The sequence below is a fragment of the Bidens hawaiensis genome, unplaced genomic scaffold (assembly GCF_021521415.1).
Source record: "Bidens hawaiensis isolate Kalapana, Puna unplaced genomic scaffold, B.hawaiensis_p1.1 tig00000055_1, whole genome shotgun sequence".
Taxonomy (NCBI): domain Eukaryota; kingdom Viridiplantae; phylum Streptophyta; class Magnoliopsida; order Asterales; family Asteraceae; genus Bidens; species Bidens hawaiensis.
In genome coordinates this window covers 2,271,583-2,293,279 of record NW_027491016.1, presented here as the reverse complement: position 1 = coordinate 2,293,279, position 21,697 = coordinate 2,271,583, and the positions used below count along the sequence as shown (strand labels likewise).

The 21,697-nt window shown below is 33.7% G+C and overlaps 4 protein-coding genes across 4 annotated transcripts; 3 read left to right on the top strand and 1 right to left on the bottom strand.

Annotated features, from left to right (window-relative positions):
* Positions 1-11,602: 11,602 nt before the first annotated feature.
* On the top strand, positions 11,603-12,085 carry LOC143624296 (E3 ubiquitin-protein ligase ATL9-like). The gene has a single exon (XM_077095018.1). It carries the CDS (start codon positions 11,603-11,605, stop codon positions 12,083-12,085), a length of 483 nt encoding a protein of 160 aa, XP_076951133.1.
* A 2,880-nt stretch (positions 12,086-14,965) lies between these two features.
* On the top strand, positions 14,966-16,310 carry LOC143635595 (uncharacterized). Its single transcript, XM_077103409.1, has one exon. The coding sequence runs from the start codon at positions 15,224-15,226 to the stop codon at positions 15,881-15,883; it is 660 nt and encodes a 219-aa protein (XP_076959524.1). The 5' UTR covers positions 14,966-15,223; the 3' UTR covers positions 15,884-16,310.
* LOC143624212 (uncharacterized protein At3g28850-like) lies at positions 15,884-16,204 on the top strand. Its single transcript, XM_077094959.1, has one exon. The coding sequence runs from the start codon at positions 15,884-15,886 to the stop codon at positions 16,202-16,204; it is 321 nt and encodes a 106-aa protein (XP_076951074.1).
* Positions 16,311-16,657: 347 nt separating the features above from the next.
* On the bottom strand, positions 16,658-20,171 carry LOC143624122 (uncharacterized). The gene is made up of 4 exons (XM_077094881.1): positions 19,836-20,171; positions 18,624-18,773; positions 17,955-18,563; positions 16,658-17,798 (listed from the first exon to the last, which is right to left on the bottom strand). The coding sequence occupies exons 1-4, from the start codon at positions 20,169-20,171 to the stop codon at positions 16,752-16,754; spliced, it is 2,142 nt and encodes a 713-aa protein (XP_076950996.1). The 3' UTR covers positions 16,658-16,751.
* Positions 20,172-21,697: the final 1,526 nt, after the last annotated feature.

Sequence of the window (21,697 nt, the reverse complement as noted above, 5' to 3'; positions counted from 1 at the left end):
ACCAAAATGGAGACTTGAAGGACCCATTTGTAGTTTGTGCTTTCTTGGGTCTATAACCAACCCATTTTCATGAAACACCCTTTATGAAAGATCCATTCAACTTACCCTATATATACACACCCATCTTCTTCATTTGTGCTTGCTTATTTCTTCATTTCTCTCTCAAATTCTTGAATTCTAAGGTTGTTCTTCATAAGCTAATCTTTCATTTTAACTAACTTCTCAATACTTAAAGCTAGATGTTATAACATATATATAATATACACTCCTTGTTTACCTTCGGTCTTTCATTTCTCCGGTCTCGGCCGGTTGAAATGTCGGGCTAGTAAGGCAAGGTTACATGGAGGACTTTGTAGTCCTTGTTTATATATTTAACAAATGTAAACATATAACTTGTTATACTTGCTTAACTTCTACATATTTTAGTTTATTGTTCATATTTGTCAAGTTCCATGGTATTGGGTATGTGGTGACTAGCCTCGGTTTCATCCCGAGTTGAGAACCGAACCAAAAACCGAACTTTTGTTTAAAAGCATTATTGTTAACTTTTTGAATGTAAAACTTGAGTATTATTATTTATAAGTTATTTTACAAGTTCCATGGTAATTGGGTATGTGGTAACCATCCTCGGTCTTATTCCGAGTCAAGGACCGAACCAAAAACCGAACTTTTGTTTAAAAGCTTTATTGTTAACTTTTTGAATGTAAAATTTGAGTATTATTATTTATAAGTTATTTTACAAGTTCCATGGTAATTGGGTATGTGGTAACCATCCTCGGTCTTTTTCCGAGTCTAGGACCGAACCAAAAACCGAACTAAACCGAGTTCACTCGCTTAAGACACACAAGTGTGTTTTTAGCCACCAAAACTCATATTTTTCTTCAAGATTATATTTTAAATCAATTTCAGTTAATTTCTAAACATACTTGGCATGTCGGTAACCAACTTGATCTTATAACAAGTTCGAACCGATAAGGTCGTATACTCGCTTAACGAACGTTAAGGTTCTTCACAATAGAACTACATACTTGGTTAAGTCTATTTTGATTTTATTGAGTTATCTCATAACATTTATTATTTTGGGATGTTAACTGTGACCTTGGTCAATTATCAAGCCTCAAACCGACAAACCCGAACACTCGTTTAAACCTCGTTTTGGTATTCTTATAACCAAGGGTTTTGCAATATCGCATTTTAACCCACATTATTACTTAACATAGGTTGAGTTAAAAAAAGAAAAAAACTATGAATAGAATACCGAGACCCGGTTTCGAGTAAACTTATTTTACAAAACTCGTTTCTTTAATTCCTCAAATATATACATTTTAAATCCTAAATTTTATTTATTTGCTTTATTTGTCATGTATTTTATTTTAAACCCTTCCAAGACTACCTACTAACACAAGACCCGTTTAATATAGGTCTTGCTCGTTAAACTGATCTTTCCGATTATTCACGACACTATCTTACAAGTTACTTGTTAATGTGAGTACTTTTTCATCCCCCGTTTTCCATCTTTCGTTTTGGGGGTGGCATTTCATACTTATTCAAATTCAAATGATTTATACTTGAGTCTTAAACCACAACACGTATTGTATATGTTTACTTAAATAAATGCTCGATTTGGTGTTATATGCTTTACATGATTATGTGCAAATTCTTGAATGCTAAGGCGGGTAGCCTATTGAAAGCTAAGGCGGGTAGCCTCATCAAAGTATGATCATACGTTAATTCCGAGTATATATGGTATCCTCATATAGAAAGGTGTCGTCAATGTATTCTTATTGACGAATTCATTATTGTCGTCAATGTATTCTTATTGACGGTTCGTCAATGTATTCTTATTAACGGTTTTATTATCTAAATTGTTGCTATTATTTATTGTTTTCATATACTAGTTGTGGATTTCATACTATATACTTATTGTCCAAAACTATGAAAATTGCTCACCAACTTTCGTGTTGACAAACTCTATTTTATGCAATGTTACAGGTTTTATGTTAGCTTGATTGGATTACTTGAAGAAACTTATTATCTTGGCTTTAGGATATTAGAAAATAAAAGAACAAGTTATTTGTTTATCTATCTATTTGGCATTTTGTATAAACAATTGTTGTGTTATTTATGATGATATGGATTTAAATGAGTTGTTTAAATATTGTAACTTTATAGTGTCATTGTGTAATGAGCAATCATGTCGCGTCTAAACGTTTCCGCCTTCATTGGTCGGGGTGTGACAGGCAAGGCCTCATTCACTTGATTCATTTGACGAATGTCTAATCCTCCTCCACTTGATTCATTTGACGAATGCCTAATCCTCCCTTTAGGGTGTACAGACATCCTTCCAAGCCAGCAATCTGAAAGCTGAGTCAAATATACATTCTCTGGCTGACACTACTGGTCTAGTTCTCCATCTTAATTGGGAAAATTCCTAAAATGACACTTTTTTTTAGAGAAAGACATAAAATAGCCCTTAAATTTTTAAAATTCCAAAAATGTTTTAGGAAATTTGGACTGGGGTGTCACTTTGGGAAGCGTTCCGACAGGATTCAAAATTATTTGAATCTTGTCGGCTCCGTTCAAATTTTAAGGGAATCCCGTTTTTCGTTTAAATTTTAAGTGAATCCCGTTTTTTCCATCCAAATTTTAAGAAAATATCTTCTTTTTTTTGTCATTTTCATTAACACTCTTTCTCTCTCCTTCAACCTCTCTCCACTTTTTTTCATCTTCCTCATCCTCTTCTTTTTTGAAGCGGAGCAAATAAATTTTGGATGAAAACATGATGAGTTACCATTGGATGTTTTGTTGCAAAATATGGTTGAGCCCCTGGTGACAGCCGTTAAACCGGTGGAGGTGGCTAATGCTCCTAATGTGCCAACTCGTGGCCGGAGGTATTCCGGTTCGAAGGAGATGATGAAGAAAACGATGAAGACGAGGAAGAAGAAAAAAAGAAGAGAGATGTTGTAGGAGGGAGAAAGAGTGTTAGAGAATGGAACAAAAAAAATTTTTTCTCAAAATTTGAACGAAAAAGACGGAATTCACTTAAAATTTGGACGAAAAAGACATGATTCACTTAAAGTTGGACAGAATCAACGAGATTCAAATCATTTTGAATCCCGTCAGAATGTTTTCCAAAGTGGCGCACCAATTCAGATGAGCTAAAATGATGCAACTAAGCTAATCTTAAGACTGGTGGCTAAGTATAACAAAAAAGAAAATATAATTATTGGTTTCAACTTTCAAATATGATTACGTGGTTAAAGATGCACAAATCGGAGTTTTCTAATATTCCACTTCAGGTATGGAACCAGGTTTGGGTATGACCAGGTATTGGATTCGCAATACTTGGGTAAGGTTTGGGTACATGTATTGTCTCAAAAATCCATACCCTACTCATCGTGTTCGGGCCATGTATAGAACAGGGTATTCTAAAACCAGGTATTCGAATAACTTATTTTCGGGTATTGGAAAAACCCTATTTTCGGGCTTTTTCTAAGTATTTTTTCGGGTATAGATTAAGTATTTTGAGAGGCTGCACTTTTTTAAGTATTTTTTGGTATTTTTCAAGTAATTTCGAGTATTAGAAAAACCCATCTTGGGTATGGAACCGGTTCCGGTTTTCGGGTATGACCGAGTACAAATCGGGTCCGGTTCCGGGTACGGGTTTTGGTACTGAAATTCATACCCTATCCGTACCCTATGGGTAGGGTTAGATACGGGTTCAGGTATTAAAAACACATGTATAAAAAAACCCGATTCCGAGATTTTTTTTTGGGTCCGGTTCCGGGTTCAGTTTTTTTTTCACCTCTATACGTGGTAATGGTATGGAAATGGATTAAAGGAATTTTAGTGGGCTAGATTTATAATACAGTGGGCCGGTTACCATGGGTTTCAATGTTAAATATAATGGATCAACAGACAACAAGAAATGAAAAAATAATTATTGGCCGACTACAACCCACAAGCATTCAAGGGTCAACGAGGAGTTTTTGTAATAAAACGACAGGTCGGTGGACATCTTTGGGAGCTTCATGGGATCGATCATCTTTTGAATGGTTTACGCTAAATCAACTTCAACTTCAACACTAGGGGTTCTTGTCTATGATATTAATTCGACACTTGTTTGATCAAACTTTTGAATGGTTTGTCTGCTTGATTACTGATTTTAAAGTCAAGTTTACTCGGTACGTATTAGATTAACTTTTATAATAAAGTTCTTCAATTTTAAAACCCTAAAGATTTTTAGTTTGTAATACAAGGAACAAATAATACTTTGTATTTGTATGTCACTACCACTCGCACGCTAAGATCCAACTACGTGCACTTAGAGTAGCAAGTTGGCTCAAATCACCCAATAACGCGTGTTAGACATTACATAGAGTAGATGCCTGATTGACGTGACATGTAGTATTGATAAAATCGTTCAACTAAAGGATCATACACCATAATTGTTAATGATCATAAGCTAGAATTAAATCAAGAAATTTACTTAGTGTCAGAATTAGTTTTAAAATATCTGAATTCACCTTACAATTTAATAACGTTTTTATATAATAGTTAAAATAAAAAATTCAATTTTATTAGCAATTCATCTTAGTTGACAATTTTGTTTTCATAATTATTACATATACTAGTTTTAGAGCCCGTGTCACATACGGGATAATTCAAGTTATAAAATTATAAGTAAAACAAATAATTACATAGTGTATATGAAAAAAAAATGTATTACATCTATTTTACTTTATTAGAATAGGTAGATTACATAACTAATTAGTATTCTTGAATTCTTACTTTTCATATATACTTTAAACAAGACTAATGTAAACGGGTTACAAGTTTGGTCTTAACCTTGATGAGGTTATTTTTTCTATTAAGTTAGTGTGAAATAACAAAATTCCTAAAGGTTATTATACAAAAATTAAAACTATTAATAAATGTATATATTGAAATATAATCTCACACTCTCTCTTTCTCCCCTTCTCTCCGTCTCCCGGTCCCTCTCCCTCGCTCTCTCCATTCTGACCTCATCTATGAGCGGGGATTAAATATGTTATCTGTTTGAAATGTCATCTCTGAAGAGATAAAATAAAAAATATATATCTTTAAAATTCGTAATATGTGTAAACTACTTGGAACAACCCATGTAATTAGTTTTTATAAATACTTTTTTCTATTTGTATATATATTTATCCTTGGGGAAACCAGCCTCAATCGGGTCTCATCAACGGGTTTAGGTCCAACATAGGTTGGCCACTTTGGTTGGTCCCGTCATCCTTTATTAAATGAAACATTAAAAGTTGACCCGCCTTGATGTTAAAAGATCCTTTCCCAATTCTTTTGAGAATATCACACTTTCCCAACGTATAATATAAATTGTTCATAAAAATTAATGTTATGATTTATATTGGACACACAAACAAACACATATATAAATAAATAAATAAACAAATAATCTCGAATGTAGCTTTTTCCTCAAGTTTTTCTCATCAATAAGTATCCTGTTGTATTTCACTATATTCTACACCTGATTAATGAAATCTCTCCTTTTCTCTATGTATGTCTCTCTCTTATTGTTTTGCTATAGGCTAGTTTCACAACACGTTATCAGCACGAAGACTCAACACGAAAAGGCGGTGGAGCACCAATCTAATGATCTCTAGAAAATCGACTACAAATCCTAACCTCATCGGGAGTTCTGAAAATTTCAATTGCTTCTTCCGTTAGGTAACTATAACTTATTCCATCTTATATTATAATTTATAACTAGAGAACTCTTCATGAGTCGGGGACCTAATTGATTTGTTCCATCTAGGTTTTTTTTTCCTTGTCGGTTAACTCTAGTGGGTTTGTGCCATTGCCAATTTGATGTTCTTTTGGTTTCCTCGCGTCCGAAGTCGTGGAGTTACTTACCGAGTTCAACGAGTCATGCATAGTAATGTTATGACTCCAAGATCAGCAAATGTAGTTTTTAAAAGATTGGGTTTTGCAATTCAGAAATAGGTAGCGGCGCAGCTTGTTACCCGCTTGCCTTCTGTTTCGTTGTAATAAAAAAACTTAAATAATTAGTTCAATAAATGTTCTTTTAATTGTGAAGATTCTATATTTCAGGTTTTGGTCCACCATAAGTAACTTTGATCTACTCTAGTCTCTAGATATAATTATGTTAATTCTTGATTATTATAAACCGAATATGTTTTTTGGTTAATATTTTATAAAGCTTTAGTTTATAAATTGATTCTACAGTTTTGATAAACTATCGTTTTTATATATGTTCAATATCAATAACTTTATGGTTTATTTAATTAGTTATACAATATTTTACATGTTTATCCATTGTGTTTGATAATGATATAAGTGAATTCTAAAGATATGATTGAATCTAATCACTCTGTTAACAAATATTTGTATAGTAGGAAATACACATTCAAAGTTTCAAGTGTTACCAAACAATATAATTGGATTTTGACAATACGTGAAAATATATGAGTAGGATTTTAAGGAATTCGTATCATAAATGAATATCATGTGACGGTCGTTGTCCAGTCATGTTCATGCAATTTCTAAATACCTAATGAAGTCTATGCATGTTAATAATAAATTTGTAGGGACCAAGAATAAAGAAATATATTAATTTGTTTTAAATCCTTAAGTGCTATGCATATACGTACTAATTGTTTTTTCTGGATATCATTAATATATAAAAGTTATACATCACTAGATCGGATGTTTTATTTTCTTAATCGCAAAGTTATGCACCACGCATGTTTAGTTTTAATTGCTTGTTATTCAAATTTTTAAAAAACTAGATGGATTAAATCAAGTGATTGACTATGAAGGGTGAGAGTCCCTAAAAATTCTGGAAGTGATAAAGGACATCATAAATGACGTCGTTTAGTGCTATAAAATCGATGCATCGTCTAAACGTTTATCAAATTCACAACTTGAAGTTTGTGAGAATTTTGGCTTATCTAATGAGATAGCAAGCCCATTATTTCAGATTGTGACATTTGTTTTGATAGTAAGGATCCACTTAATAATCACTAGAAAAGTGTTTGAACTTAATAAAGACTATATTCTTATAGGGATTGTTTTTGTTGACGGTTATTGTCACACCCGGACCATGACGAAAACATCGGGGCACAACCGATTGTTCATTGCACACGACACTATTAAGTGACAATATTTAATCAACTAATTTAAATTCATAAAAACACAAAGAGTCACATAACTTGTTCATACAATAACCGAATTCAAATCATAGTAAATAATATAATGTTCATTTTGCTAATATCCTAATAGCCTCGATAACGTTTTTTCTTCAAGTCCTCGAGTCAACCTAAAGTCAAACCTGTAACATTGCATAAATAGATTTTGTCAACACAAAGGTTGGTGAGCCATTTCATAGTTTTTGAACAATAGATATATAATATAAAATTCCAGAACTTGTATACAAAACAATAAATAATAGCAACAATTTAGATAAATGAAATCGTTAATAAGGATACATTAACGACACCTTTCTATAAGGGGATGCCAAATATACTCGGATTTTGTAAGAAATCGTTAATATGAATACATTAACGACACCTTTCTATAAGGGGATGCCAGATATACTTGGATTTATGAATCAACCATCCAAAAGCGGTAAACACATTAGCACTCAAGCATATAAGCATATAATCACCAAATCAAGCATTTATTTAAGTAAAGTATACAATAAAGTTTGTGGTTTAAGACTCAAATATAAATCATTTGGATTTGAATAAGTTTGCAATGTCACCCCCAAAATATAAAAGAGTGAAAACGGGGGATGAAAGTACTCACATTCAAGTAATAAACTTGAAAGATTTGATGATTTGGAGATTAACCGGAACGATGAGTTTAACAAACGAAGCCTAAAGGAGAAGAAGTCTTGTATTAGAAAAGTTGTCTTGGAAGTCTTTAAACGAAAATAAATGATAAGAAATGTAAACAATTTAAAGTTTAAGGTTTAAAATGTAAATATTTAAGAAATTATAATAATAGTCCTTTAAAAATGTAAGTTTGCTCAAAACCGGGTTAAAGTATCTAGCCCTTAATTTTACTCAACCTATGTTAAGTAATAAGGTGGGTAAAAATGTAAGAAAGCAAGTCCCTTTATAATATAGATACTAAAACGGGTTTTAACGAGTGTTCGGGTGGTCGGTTCGGGTCTTAGTGACTTTACCAAACCCAAAGTCAACTTTCCCAAAATAATAAATGTACGAGATAACTCAATAAATCTAAAAGAGACTTAACCAAGTATGTAGTTCTATTGTTTTAGAACTAACAACGTCCGTTAAGCGAGTGTTCGGTTTAATCGGTCCAAACTTTGTTATAAGATCAAGTTGGATTCAACATTCCGAGTACTTTGTGAAAATAATTAAAATCAGTTTATAAAGTATTTTTAAAGAAATATATAAGCTTTAATGGTTAAAAACACACTTGTGTGTCTTAAGCGAGTAAACTTGGTTTAGTTCGGTTTGGTTCGGTTTTTATCTTGGAATAAGGCCAAGAATGGTTACCACATGTCCAAACATCATAGAACTTGTAAAATAATTTATAAATAATAATACCAAAGTTTTACATACAAAAAGTCAACAACAAAGTCTTTAAACGAAAGTTTGGTTTCCGGTTCGGACCTTGTTTCGGGATAAGACCGAGGTTAGATTCTACAAACTCATAACCATGGAACTAATTAAAATGATTTTAGAAACTCAAATCTTACATAAAACATGTTTATACAACTATTTAAACAAACTAGTAAACAAGAGTTCGGCTTCCGGTTTGGAGCTATTTACGGAATAACCGAGGCTAGTCTCTACAAACCCATAACCATGGAACTCAAAATGTAAAATAGAACTAAGATGAGTAGAAGTTAAACAAGTATAACAAGTTTGATAGTTAGATGTGAAAAATATATATAATTAAGGACTACTACGAGTCCTCCGTGTAGCTTTGTCTTATGGGCCGGACACTTAACAGACCGAGACCGAGAAATGCCCACCGAAGGTACAAAGGGTGCTATTATATATATGTTGTATAACAATCTTCAAGTATAAATAAGTGTTAACAAGTTGATTATAATGTAAGACTATGGTCAGTTTGACTTTGGAAAGTCAAACTGCCAAAAAAATATGAAAAACACCTTTGAATGCTTGAGAATTGGAAGAGAAATAGATGAATGAGCAAGGATTAATGAAGGGGATATGGGTGTATATATAGGGTGGGTTGAAAGAGTCAAGCATGGGGTGTAATATCAAGGTTTGCATGCAAGAGGGGTCAAGACAAGTCACAAAACAACAAAAAAAAAAACAAAAATGGGGCTGCTGCTGATCTGTTGCTGGTCAGCACGTCGGTTCGCGTCCGGAAGTTCGTTTTTGATGTATCTTGAGCGTTTTAAGTCCATTTCCGAATCCGTAAAAGGGGTTTTTCAAATTTGACAAGAGGGAATGTTTTAGTAACATAAATCCAATATTTTATATATTTGAAATGTTCGGAATATAAATCGGGTCGGTTTACAACATAAAAACAGATACAAAATAAATACCATTTGACCCGAAATCGAGGGATGTCGTAGTTATTCAACTTTTATAATTGGTTGCAAAGACAATGATTACGAGAGCAAAGATTCATGTTTTTATATGAGCACATATGATATTATATGTCTTAAAACTAATTCACATCTAGCTAACAAGTTATAACATTTACTCCCCATTAAAATTGGGTTTTTTTATCAGGAACCAAATATTTCTCATCTATGGTTTTTTAGTTGTGCGATACATATTCAATGAGATCCACCACAGCGCACAAAGATGAGAACTCAAATGAAGTTGGGAATATGTATTTGGCATGAACTTATGAGTAAATACTTAGAGTCATTTATGAGAGATATGTTTACGGCTAATTGGTTCACTTTAAATGAACTAAAAGTCCCAACATCAGGGGTGACGAAAAACAGTTGAAAAAAGAATGAGTATGACTGAATTATCATTGATCCTCAAAGTAAGATATATGAAAAAAAAAGTTTAAAGGATAATTCATTGAAAAATTGGTGAATCAATTATCAGGCGCGTTCACTGACCTATGTAGAGTGGCTAAGTCACATAAATCAACTACTTATGCTCCAATTAATTTAAGTGTCCCGGAAGGACGACCATACATTGATAATGACTAGGGAGTCTAAGACAAGCCTGAAGTGTGGTAAACTAGTAGATTTCAAGAATAATAATTCCTTGAAAATTGGAGCAAATAATGAAGATGGTCAATCGAGGTACAACATTAAGGTCTCTTAAAGAGAAATTAGATATGATGGTTCCGGAAGAACCTCAGGTACCTGAAAATAAAGAGATCTCATTATATTTTATCATGTCTATGAGATATATGGAATCGAAATAAAATCAGCATCATATTTTTTTTATACAATATAGCGTTTACAATTATGGAATGACGAGGATCAATATTTAAGATCTGCCTATGAATAAAAACATATTAATGATTGACCAAAGTGGAAAGACGCAAACAGGACAGAGTTATATTCTCTAAATAACGGAAAGTTTTTGAACCAGTAGTCCGTACAACAGAAGTTGTAACGTGTTAGATACAAACGGATCTCTTATATGAGTTATGAAAATTCAACTAAGTGATATAAGGCAAAATTGGTGGCACAAGAATCTTGTAAAGATCCATGATTGATTTTGAGAAGACGCATTCTCCAATGGTGAAAGCAATGACTTTCTGATACCTAAATTGTCTGGTAATACGAAGAGAAAATTGATATGTGTCTAATAAATATTGTGATTCAGTTGATACTGAAAGTTTACATTACTATGACTCATGTTGTATACAGATTCATATTTGAATACGTTATAATTATTTTATATGTTAAGTATATTTGGAACTCTTAAAAAGTTCCTAACACGTGAATGCTTAAAAGGTTAATTACATCTTAAGGATTTAATTCTTATACACCAATAAGCATAAACAAAAGAAAATGTACCTGATGATTATTGTATCTTAATAAACAAAAATGGTACAATATGGGTTTTCTTATATAATATATAAATTGATGTATTCTACATTTGATTAATGAAATCTCTTTTTTTCTCTCTACATGTCTTTCTCTTATTGTTTTGCTATAGGCTAGTTTCACAAAAATATGAATCTAAAATCATATATACGTCAAATTTAATGTAATAGTTATTTATTCAATTATAACTTGTATAAGACTTTAGATTGTAAAGTAGTATATGAGTAATTGAGTTCAATAATTAAATATAGAAATTCTATGCATATTTAATAGGTACTTTTGATATTAAATTTTTATTGGATAAATATGATCTAATGTGATTTTTAATAAATGCCATTTTATTTATTTGAGTTAAATGAAACGCTAAAGAAACTATATTTCAATTACTTGTTATTTACATGCTACAACCATATGCTGCACTTTGACTTTGTCTATACAAAGACCTAGTAGCCACACATTTGCGTTATCAACTTGATAACATGTTCTATACAAGTTTTCATATGAAAATTTCACAACTCTCCAAATCTTCCTATACACAAAATTATCATCATCACAATGGACATAGTAGCACCACCATACACAACCCCGGACGCCGCCAATAATCCTCAAGAAAGCCATAACTACTTATACCTAATCGGATTCTTCTTCACGGTGATCCTCCTAATAATCATCACCTACGTCACTTGTCGGTGCAAGGACTCTCAACCACGTCCACAAGTCACAATCGCCTATAATTATAGGTACGACAGCAACCTCGTAGGATTCTCTCAGGGTGTTGATGATGATGTCCTTGTAACTTTCCCTACGTTTGTTTACTGTGAGATAACAACTCCTCACAAACCTGACACCGTCACGGATGTCAAGGGCACGGGTTGTTCAATATGTTTGGAGGATTATAAACCAACGGATGTCGTCCGGTTGATTCCGGAATGTGGCCATTTGTTTCATGTCAAGTGCATAGATACGTGGTTGAAGGCTCATCCAACTTGTCCAATGTGTCGGAAGATTGCCTGTATCAATTTAACCACGTTGACTTAGTAATTATTTATTAACAAATTGGACGTGTGGGTTGTAAATATGTAAATCTCATTATTAGAATATTCACTTAGATTCTGTACAATTTCTTAAATTGACATTTTATAAGTATACATTGTTATTTATTAGGTGTATAATAATTATCAAATGTAATTTTCACGATATATTGGTCCGAGGAAACATGTCGTGATCTGTTTGTGTATGTCATACGTGTAACTTTTGCTAATTGTGCTTGAAGATGTCATGGTAATCAATATTTATTTCATATCATTAGTTTTAAAAATGTTCTTAACCTTATATATGTTTTAACTGCTAAATGTTACACGTACACTACAAGATTGAGCCTTATGTTTACGCATAAAAATGAGTGTAATAAGAAATAATATTTGTGCAGTTTTCCTATCTTTATCTTATTATCGTTATGTCCAACATGAGACTTGAACCCTCACCACTTAAAGATAAATGTTGTTTTCCAACATCTTGGTATCAAATTTCTTTTGATTTAGACTTTTATATGCAACTATTTTTTTAATTTGTTGCCTTGTTAGTTCTGCAGTTCTGCCTATATTTCCTTGTTTTTGGGCAACGATTTTGTTGGATAAATTAGACGAATTAAGTTTATTCCGTTCACACTCATTGTTATGCATATCTTAATTAGAAAACTGGAATATACCTTTTCGCAAAACCTAAAAGATATTGAAGAATAAATAAAGAAATACCTTTTCGCAAAACCTAAAAAAACGTTTGCTTAATGATTATTTGATTGGGAGATAATTCAAGTATTAACATATAAACACAAGTGGGATAAAAATAACATTCCGTGACAGGATGTTCTCCCTTCTTGTCATAGTTTGGAACACGTTTTAAGCTGACATTTTTCTCAAATTTCATGATTTTAATCAATGGGATATTGAATTTTTTTTTTTAAAGTAGGGTTGTTATCACCTTTTAGTACAAGTAATATTGTCTCCAAATCCTTTTAAAAATAATGCTACCTCCAATACAAATGGCGATAAGCTTTGAAACAATAGGTGTGTAAGAGAATGTCTAGATTTTCGAAGATATCACCATTAGGATTGGCAATTTGCGTTAAAAAAAATACATTGTAGCCATTAGTAATGACAATTCCTACAAATAAAAAAGTACAATGTAGCCTTTACTAATGGCAATTTCTTAAAGAAAAAGAAGAAGAAGAAAACAAAGCAAAACAAAACACAATATAAATTTTATTTTAATTTTATATATACACTTACAATTACTATATTTACTAAAAAAATTATAATCTTAAAATATTATTCATGAATTTCATTAATTGATAAACCGTTAAAAAGTGAATAATTTACTATTGGGTAATTGTTTTTGCTTCACCATTTTAAGTTTGCAATCTTTTTAATCTGAACTTATAATGTTTCGAAAATATTTGATTATATGATTATATAATTAGTTATATTTTCTCAAAACCAGCAGATACCCAATGGGTTTTGAGCCCGGTATACCCGACGGGTATTATTAATAAATTAACCGATATACCAAAAACCCACATGTCTGTATGCTCGATACCCAAAAGGTAATTAGCCAACGAGTAATCACCTGACGGATATAAGACGGGCTTAAATAATTAGGTATATGTCGTGTTTTGAAAATATAGAAATAATCATATAGTCAAAATATTTTCAATAGTTTATAAGTTCGGATTAAAAATATTGCAAAACTAAAGATGAAGCAAAAAAAGAAACATTAAGACTTTCACTTGAGGACTATATTAGTTAAACATGGATCCAAAACTTAATTAAAAAAATATTTGAATATTTTAATTTTTATTGAATTTTAAGTTCTTGTATATTAGATTTTGAATGATAATATGATTTAGAAAACTCATGCATACCATCAAATCATTTTATGTGTAGCTTGTTTAGATATAATTTTTTAAATAACAAGATATATTAATATTAGATTTAATTTTTTAGCTAACACGTCGGGTTGTCGGCGAGTTTTGAGCTAACATGGAGGGGAGACGATATGTTTTGAGCTAACATGGAGGAGAGACGACGAGTTATGAGTTAATCTGGATATGAGGCGGTGAATTAAGAAACATGTCGTCTCGATTTTCTAACATAGAGGCGAAGACGAGTTAGCAAAGGGACAAATGAGAAATTTGAATTTTAAAGGGTTATAGTTGAAATTTCTCTCTAAAATTAGGCTATTTTGGGAATTAACCCTACGAGTTTTTCCCTTCTTGCCCTCGTTTGGACCCCATTTCAAGTTGAGAATTTTCTCAAATTTCATGATTTTAAACAATTTGGTTTTGATTTTAAAAAGCACTTAATTCATATAATTTCATTTCCATCTCGTAAATTTTAGGGTTTCTATTGGTTGACGTAGTGAGTTCGAATCCCACTCATGTATCATATTCCCAGGCAGGGGTGAAGCTTGAGCGAGAATGCCGGGGAGGCCGGATTCAAAATGTATAAATACATTGATAAACGAGAGGGGTCGGGCTCAAATTTTCAGTCGAAAACGAGTAAATTTAAACTAGGTATAAAAATTTTCTGACGAAAACAACATAAATTTACATTACTGCGCAAAAAGGGGGGGGCACCCATGGCCCTCATAATCCTTCGCCCATGTTCCCGGGTTTAAGTTTGGGTGAAGCACCACTAGCCACTAGGTGGATTAGACCTTATGTCATCAAACGTCCATGAGAGCTTTATAGGGTTTTAGCCAAGTGTTCTTCTTTTAAAAAAAACTCATAGCATATTATAAAAAAATTAAAAAAACGAAAAATAAATGCTGAGAAATGTTGGCCAAAAGAAATTGTCAAACTTATGTTTTCATAAAAAAAGTCTCCCCGGCTCGACCGTTGCCTACTACCACCAATCAACATCCAAAGTAAACAAACAGCTCCATCCGACGGTCCAAAACCATCGTGACTCCAGCTTACAGTGGACCTCATATCACCTGATCACCATTAAATTTAAATATACACCCTCCTAAACTTTATAGCCGTTAAACCCATAAACAACCTAACACTCTTCACTTCTATATTCTAACCCATATTATTCTTAAAGAAATTGAATACTGTTAACCAATATATACATATAATTTTTGTATGTATAGGTCAAGAAGAGCAATAATAACAAAATGAGTAGTGTGAAGGGGAAATTTATGAAGAAACTGAAGACGATTAAAACAATTGGGCACTTGCAACCCGATCGAATCCTCCATGTTCATTCAGCGGTCGGGTTAATCGACAACTTCTTTGCGAAATCGAGCAATAAAATTGAAACCCATTTGGTTTCTGAAGAAGAACTATGTCAAGGACATGAAGTTATCGATGTATCCGAGCTCATGAAGGATCTTGAAGATGAGGATGGATCCGATACGGGTTTTGTTGAGGCGGAGAAAGAAAATCTTCGACCCTCAGTTGGCTCGGGTGTTGACGAGGACTCGAAGATTGAGATCTTGTCTTTTCGGCCTCCGGATTTGGATTCCGACACGCTGTTTGATCCGAAGCTTTTGGCTGCTTTTAAGCAGGCGGTTATGGAGGTTAGAGCTCAAGAAGAAGAGAGGAAGAAAAGGGTTTTGTGTGATATCGGTGAAAGGCCGTTAAAGTCGATTAAATTGAAAGAAATCGATAATCCGCTTTTGGATTTTGAACGAATCTGTCCACCGGGAGGAAGCGAGTCGGTGATTCTGTATACGACGGGACTCAGAAGCATCCGAAAGACATTTGAGGATTGCTCGAGCATTCGGTTTCTACTCGAGAGTTTTAAGGTATCATATCACGAACACGATCTATAGATGCATTTAGATTTTAGAGAAGAACTGTTTAGGATACTAGGCGGGAAGACGGTGCCACCGAGGTTGTTTATAAAGGGGAGGTACATTGGCGGAGCAGAGGAAGTGTTGCGGTTGCATGAACAAGGGAGATTCCGCCCGCTTCTGGATGGAATTCCGCTAAATATGTCGGAAGGGCCATGCGAAGGGTGTGCCGGGGTTCGGTTTGTGGTGTGTTTTAGTTGCAGTGGTGGTCGGAAGGTGGATTCCGGTGACGGGTTGTTGCGGGAGAAGTGTAACAAGTGTAATGAGAATGGTTTGATCATATGTCCCTTTTGCTGTTGATATTTTTTTGATCCCATGTACTGAATTTGTTTTCATTGTCATACTATTTTATTTAAATACAATTGGACCGCTGAATCATTGCACGATGAGTTGTTCGAAGAGTTAGCAGACTCATATTTGGACTAGCTGGACAAGGGAAACAAAGCAGCAAAGGCCCAAACTTCAAACTGGCATAACTTGGGTTATGGTTGGGACTTAAGAACTCGAAACCAGCGAGCGTAAAGGTCCCAACGAGCCAGATCATGGCACACAGCAATAAACGATTCAGCATTTCAACCTAGTTGTCAAACCCGAATCCTTGATTTAAAGCCCAATTCCACCAATCAAGAATTTTCCCCAAATTTTGTAATCTTTTTACTCCGTTCCATATTTAGCCTAAACGTGTGATTGATAAGTCAGTTTGCTTACATATTTAGTTTTTATCTAATATTTTCATTAGTTAGTTAAATTCAGTTGGACGGTTAAATATTATTCAAACAGCCTTATATTAGTATATTAGACATTTACATTTGAAACATGGCCGAATGCTAGGCTACAAAAACAACCGTTAAGTCATACCGGGGCTAATAGCCAGTGTTGCTTGAACCGAACCGCAGCTCGTGTGGTGAAACTCGATTTGCAGCCTATGATGAACGACAGTGGTCGTTGAAGCCATCAACCCTTTCTTCAAATCAGCCTGCAATTCCCTTATCGGGATCGCTGACAAAAAGCTCTTAATATACTCTTTACATGACTCTTTCCCTTTGCACACAACCTCATTGCCATTACTTACAACCGCCAACGACGTCTCGCCACTTTGACTTTCGTTGACTTTCTCATCACCGGCCTTCTGATTCGACTTTTTAGAATCTTTCTCAACACCGGCCTTCTCATTCGACTTTTTAGTATCATCAACCGGTAGCTTCTCAATTACAGACTCTTTGTCAAACTTCAACATGTAAGCCTGATTACACCCCTCATACAATCGCTCACCCAACGTGTCAATAATATAATACGCATCTCGTTCAACTTTCAACATGAAAAAATGGTCATTCCAGCTTACGATGTAAACCAATGGGCTCATGTTTTCAGTATAACTCGACCCGATGTTACTTATCTCGTCCCATATGCCATCAAACGACATGGCACCGTCAAGAAATTGTAGATCAATCTCTTTAATCTCTTCAGGTCGAAAGAACCCAATGAATGATTTTTCAGGAACTACATGAAGATTCCGGATCTTGGCTTCGATAACCGTTTCTAGGTCAAAATGTTTATCTGGAAACCATTCCCGATAAACTTCACTTTCACAAAGATTTCTCCATTCTAATGACCCTTCTCGGATTAAGCTATCGAGTTGTGACTTGATTGGCAGCTCATTCCAGTTGTTTTGGAACCAGTCGGCTATAACCGCAACTAACGCGGTGCATGCACTCTCACCTGCGGCTCGTTCACTTCTTTGGTCAATTGAAGCAAAGAAAACTTGGGTCTCAAGCTTCATGTGCCCGTCTCTGCTTATCACTTCCTTCTTCTCCCACCTACCTACTGCAAAATTGTCATCTCCAAATTCAGAGATTAAAGCTCGGTTTGTATTCGTGTCCACGTCACTTTTACGCTGCAACCATGTTTATAACCAAAGGTCAAATAAAGCTACATATAACCACGTTTATAATCAGGATCATTTCAAAACTCCAGTTCTGAAGAGATACAAACCCTATATTTATTACTTTATTGAATACAAAGTTATATAAGGATTTGGAAAAAACATTACCTCATCCGAAGGACTCATCATTCTTCGATCAAAATCAATATCATCCCCGCCTTCTTCTCCAGAATCTTTTTTCAAAAGCGGTTCGCCTCTAATTTTTGGGGATCTAAAACTCAACTTTCTTTTCCTCCAGGGGAATATGCTACGTTTTGGGATATGCGTTTCTACAGGATCAATAATGGAATCTTTGGAATACTCGGTTTCTTCTTTGTAATTCCGGTAGTATAACCAATCTTCGTCTTCACTAGAACTTGAATTGAAGTGAGATAACCCTCCAGCATGATTCGCATAAGCCAGAGTTCCATAACTGAAAGATTTTCTAACAATGGAATCTTCATCTTTGACTTCCTCCGAGTCAAGTTCATCTGTTTCAAGTGATTCAGTGTCAAACGGGTAGTCAGCATCATAACCTCTGGCTGAGCCTTTTCCATCACTACCAGTACCCTCGTCTTCACGACATGCTTTTTTAGCCCCATTGACTGATATACCCCTGAAGATTTTCACTTTCTGAAGACCAGATTTAATGCTTGCAGGCTCATCTTGTATAACTGATCTTTGTGCTTGTTCTGTAGTATCTTGTACAATCCTCAGCTCTTGCATGCTCAAAGATATCTGCATATTAATGAAATTAACGGCACATTTATTATCAAAAGATATATTTAAGCAACTTACACAAAGTATCGGTTCACATTCTGTGACTCCAGTAGAAGCTGAAAGATGAATGTTTGTATCGGTCTCGTTTCGCTCAAAAGATGAAGCAAATTCTGCAAGGTATCCAGTTCCAACAGCACAATATCTTTTCTTTGGTTCTTGATTTGATCCCTGAATGAAAACAAACTTTTAGTCTGATTATACATAAAAATCAAGTGGGCTTTGGCCCAAAGGTGTCATTGGCTCTATTTGACCCAACCCATTATAGTCTCTTTACAGGTATTTGTGTATTAGTTTGGTATTTGTATAAAGAAAACACCTTTAATACAAAAAGAGACAAAAGGAAGCTTCTTTCTGTAGAGAAATATGATAAAGTAAGTTGTTTGGGGCAGGTTGCTTACTATATCCTTGAGGTAAGGTATTCCTATATTACAAGTCAACTTTGGCAGGTAGAGTATAATATTAGGAGCTCTAAACACCCCATCATCTAATCTAAATACCTAAAGAAAGGCTTTTAAAGCAGTCATCATTCATGCTAATAGCAACTCTGTATGAACGGCACGTTAGGCAATCGTTACAAATAATCAAAAGACGACTATCGCTTTAAATTCGTAAAATACTAAAAAGGCTACCTTCTTTAATTGACAAAAGCTTGTGTTCAATATCAGAAAGCTCGTGGAGTAACTTTTTTCATTCTTTAATCTAATCAAATCACTAAAAGCATAATACGTGTATGACTCTCGGCCTAAAGCATGTTGGGCATCATTGATCATCAAGTGATCATACCAATTATCATACCAAATACCAATAATATTATATCAAATTATCAAGATCAAAGATAGTTCGAGAACTCTAATTATTATATGATCACAATCATGATCATGATCATGATCATGATGACTAGCAGCAGTCTAACGAGGCGTTTTTGCGGATAAAACTAAAAAAAATTAAGAATATGTAATCGTTTGCCTGCCACTTGTTGCCTATTTAATCGTTTTGATTTAATGAGAAATAGTTTATTTATTTTAAAAAAAAAAACTAAAAAAAATTAAGAATATGCTGATATACAGTCTAATTATATGTTGAACATGTTTAAAACTTGAAACCCCATAAAGGGTGTTAATTTATATGAAAACCCATAATTTTAATAAAGTTTCTTGATTAAGAGATCATAAAACTATAAATTCTATGTTTTTACAACAAAAAATTGAAACTTTTTGGTTGAGGACTTACGTCGAACACCTGGAATGCAACATCCCAATGATGAAACTGAAGCCCACCATCCTTGAACCCCAACAAATCACAAACAGCAATAAACTCTTCATTCCATTCAACAATCCCATCATCTTTCAACGACCCATGTTTCGTAACGTTCCTCCTGACACTCCTCCGTCTGAAACTCAATCGATTGTTGGACTTATTACACCCTTTCCACTTAACTTCAACGGCCAAATTCGGAGACCCGGTTTGAGAAGAATAGCCTTGAAGGTGGTGGATGGTGATCTTGACTTGAAATTGCTTGGATGAAAGCGGTGGCCATGGCCTCCACTTCATCATACCCACAACCATTGTGTGTGTTGGTAATTAGATTGGAAATGAATTGAATGCGAGAGAGGAAGATATTATTATGTGGAAGAAGGCAAGAAGGGGGCCGGCCGTACCGAATCGTCTCACGCGAAAACACATCTAAACAACGACGTCTTCTATTTGAGATGTATATATAATGTTAGAGTATAAAATTACAAAGGTGAAGAATGTGTTTCTCCAAATTTGTTCATAAACAATAACATTTTCTCCTTTCTTGTCTCACAACCATTTTTAATAATTTCTAAAATATGGAGAACTCCCTCACATAATTTGAAGAACCCACTAAGAAGGCTCTTAAATGTTTCTTTTATTTATAAAAATTCAGATATTTCCTAGTTCAATTAAATAAGAGAAAACAAAAGGAAAGAAAAAATTTTCTTTCCCTTTTTTCTTTCATTTCTTTCTTTCTATTTCTTTCTAAATTGGAAAGAAAACATTTTTATTAAATTTACTTTTTATTTCTTCTTATTTTCTTTACATCTGTTTTATTTTCTTTTGTTTAATGAAACTCGAGAATATAATTTCTTCAATTTTCTTTCTTTAAAACAAAATATCAGGAACACAACAATTTTTTCTTTCCATCAATTTCATTTTTTTCCATCATAAATGAACTCGGGAATACATCGTAAGAGCGCAAACCGTCACGTCGCGTCACTACTACATAGAGGTGGGTGAACGGTTAATAGAACTGACCCGGAAATCGAAACGGTTTGAAACCGATTGAAATTGTATGTTCGGAACCGGTTCGTAATTTTCTCTACCAAAACCGGTTAACCAAACTGAAACCGACCAAAAACCAGTCAAAACCCGAACCGAAACTTATTGTAACTTGTCATGAAACCGGGTTCAACCTGAATAGAAACCGATCATAAACTGGTTTTAACTTTTGTTGACTAAACCAAACCGGTTTTATTCAAAGCAGGTTTGGGTTTTAAGCCGGTTTGTGTACCTCTTCTACTACTACTACGTATATGAAAAACGTCTCGTAATAATTTATGTGAATGGTTTGAGTCTCCTTCGTGACAAAATGAGAGTAGATTTTTTATTTTTTAAATTTGGAAGGCCTAAAACTCTTGAATTGAAGGCTTGTTTCATCGTATAGATCACCGTTTCGAACAACGCTTTATATCAATTGGCTCGTATCTTTCTTCTGATTAAAAACCCTAAAATATCAGCTTGAAATTCGAAAAAAACTAAGCGTCATTAAGTTATGTTTAACGAAGGACCAATAAAAGTAGGTTTTTTAAATTTGAAATCACCGGTCGGAATAAGCTAATTCGAAAAAAACTAAGCGTCATTAAGTTATGTTTAACGAAGAACCAATAAAAGTAGGTTTTTTAAATTTGAAATCACTGGTCAGAGTAAGCTCGATTAGAATTATTAGCGCATTTAGTTATAATTATTAAATCCAACAAGCCTTTTCATATTTATATAGAGCGATTACAAATATATACATATATTTTTAAAGAATCTATTTTCATATTTATCTAAAGCAATCATTACAACCT

What these genes read in the sequence shown, in the direction of transcription:
- LOC143624296 (XM_077095018.1), top strand. Translation starts at nt 11,603, where the DNA reads ATGGACATAGTAGCACCACCATACACAACCCCGGACGCCGCCAATAAT.
- LOC143635595 (XM_077103409.1), top strand. Translation starts at nt 15,224, where the DNA reads ATGAGTAGTGTGAAGGGGAAATTTATGAAGAAACTGAAGACGATTAAA.
- LOC143624212 (XM_077094959.1), top strand. Translation starts at nt 15,884, where the DNA reads ATGCATTTAGATTTTAGAGAAGAACTGTTTAGGATACTAGGCGGGAAG.
- LOC143624122 (XM_077094881.1), bottom strand. Translation starts at nt 20,171, where the DNA reads ATGGTTGTGGGTATGATGAAGTGGAGGCCATGGCCACCGCTTTCATCC. An exon ending in AATGTGAACCGATACTTTGT is followed by an intron (nt 18,564 to 18,623) that starts GTAAGTTGCTTA and finishes ATTAATATGCAG; the next exon opens with ATATCTTTGAGCATGCAAGA. An exon ending in TGATGAGTCCTTCGGATGAG is followed by an intron (nt 17,799 to 17,954) that starts GTAATGTTTTTT and finishes ACATGGTTGCAG; the next exon opens with CGTAAAAGTGACGTGGACAC.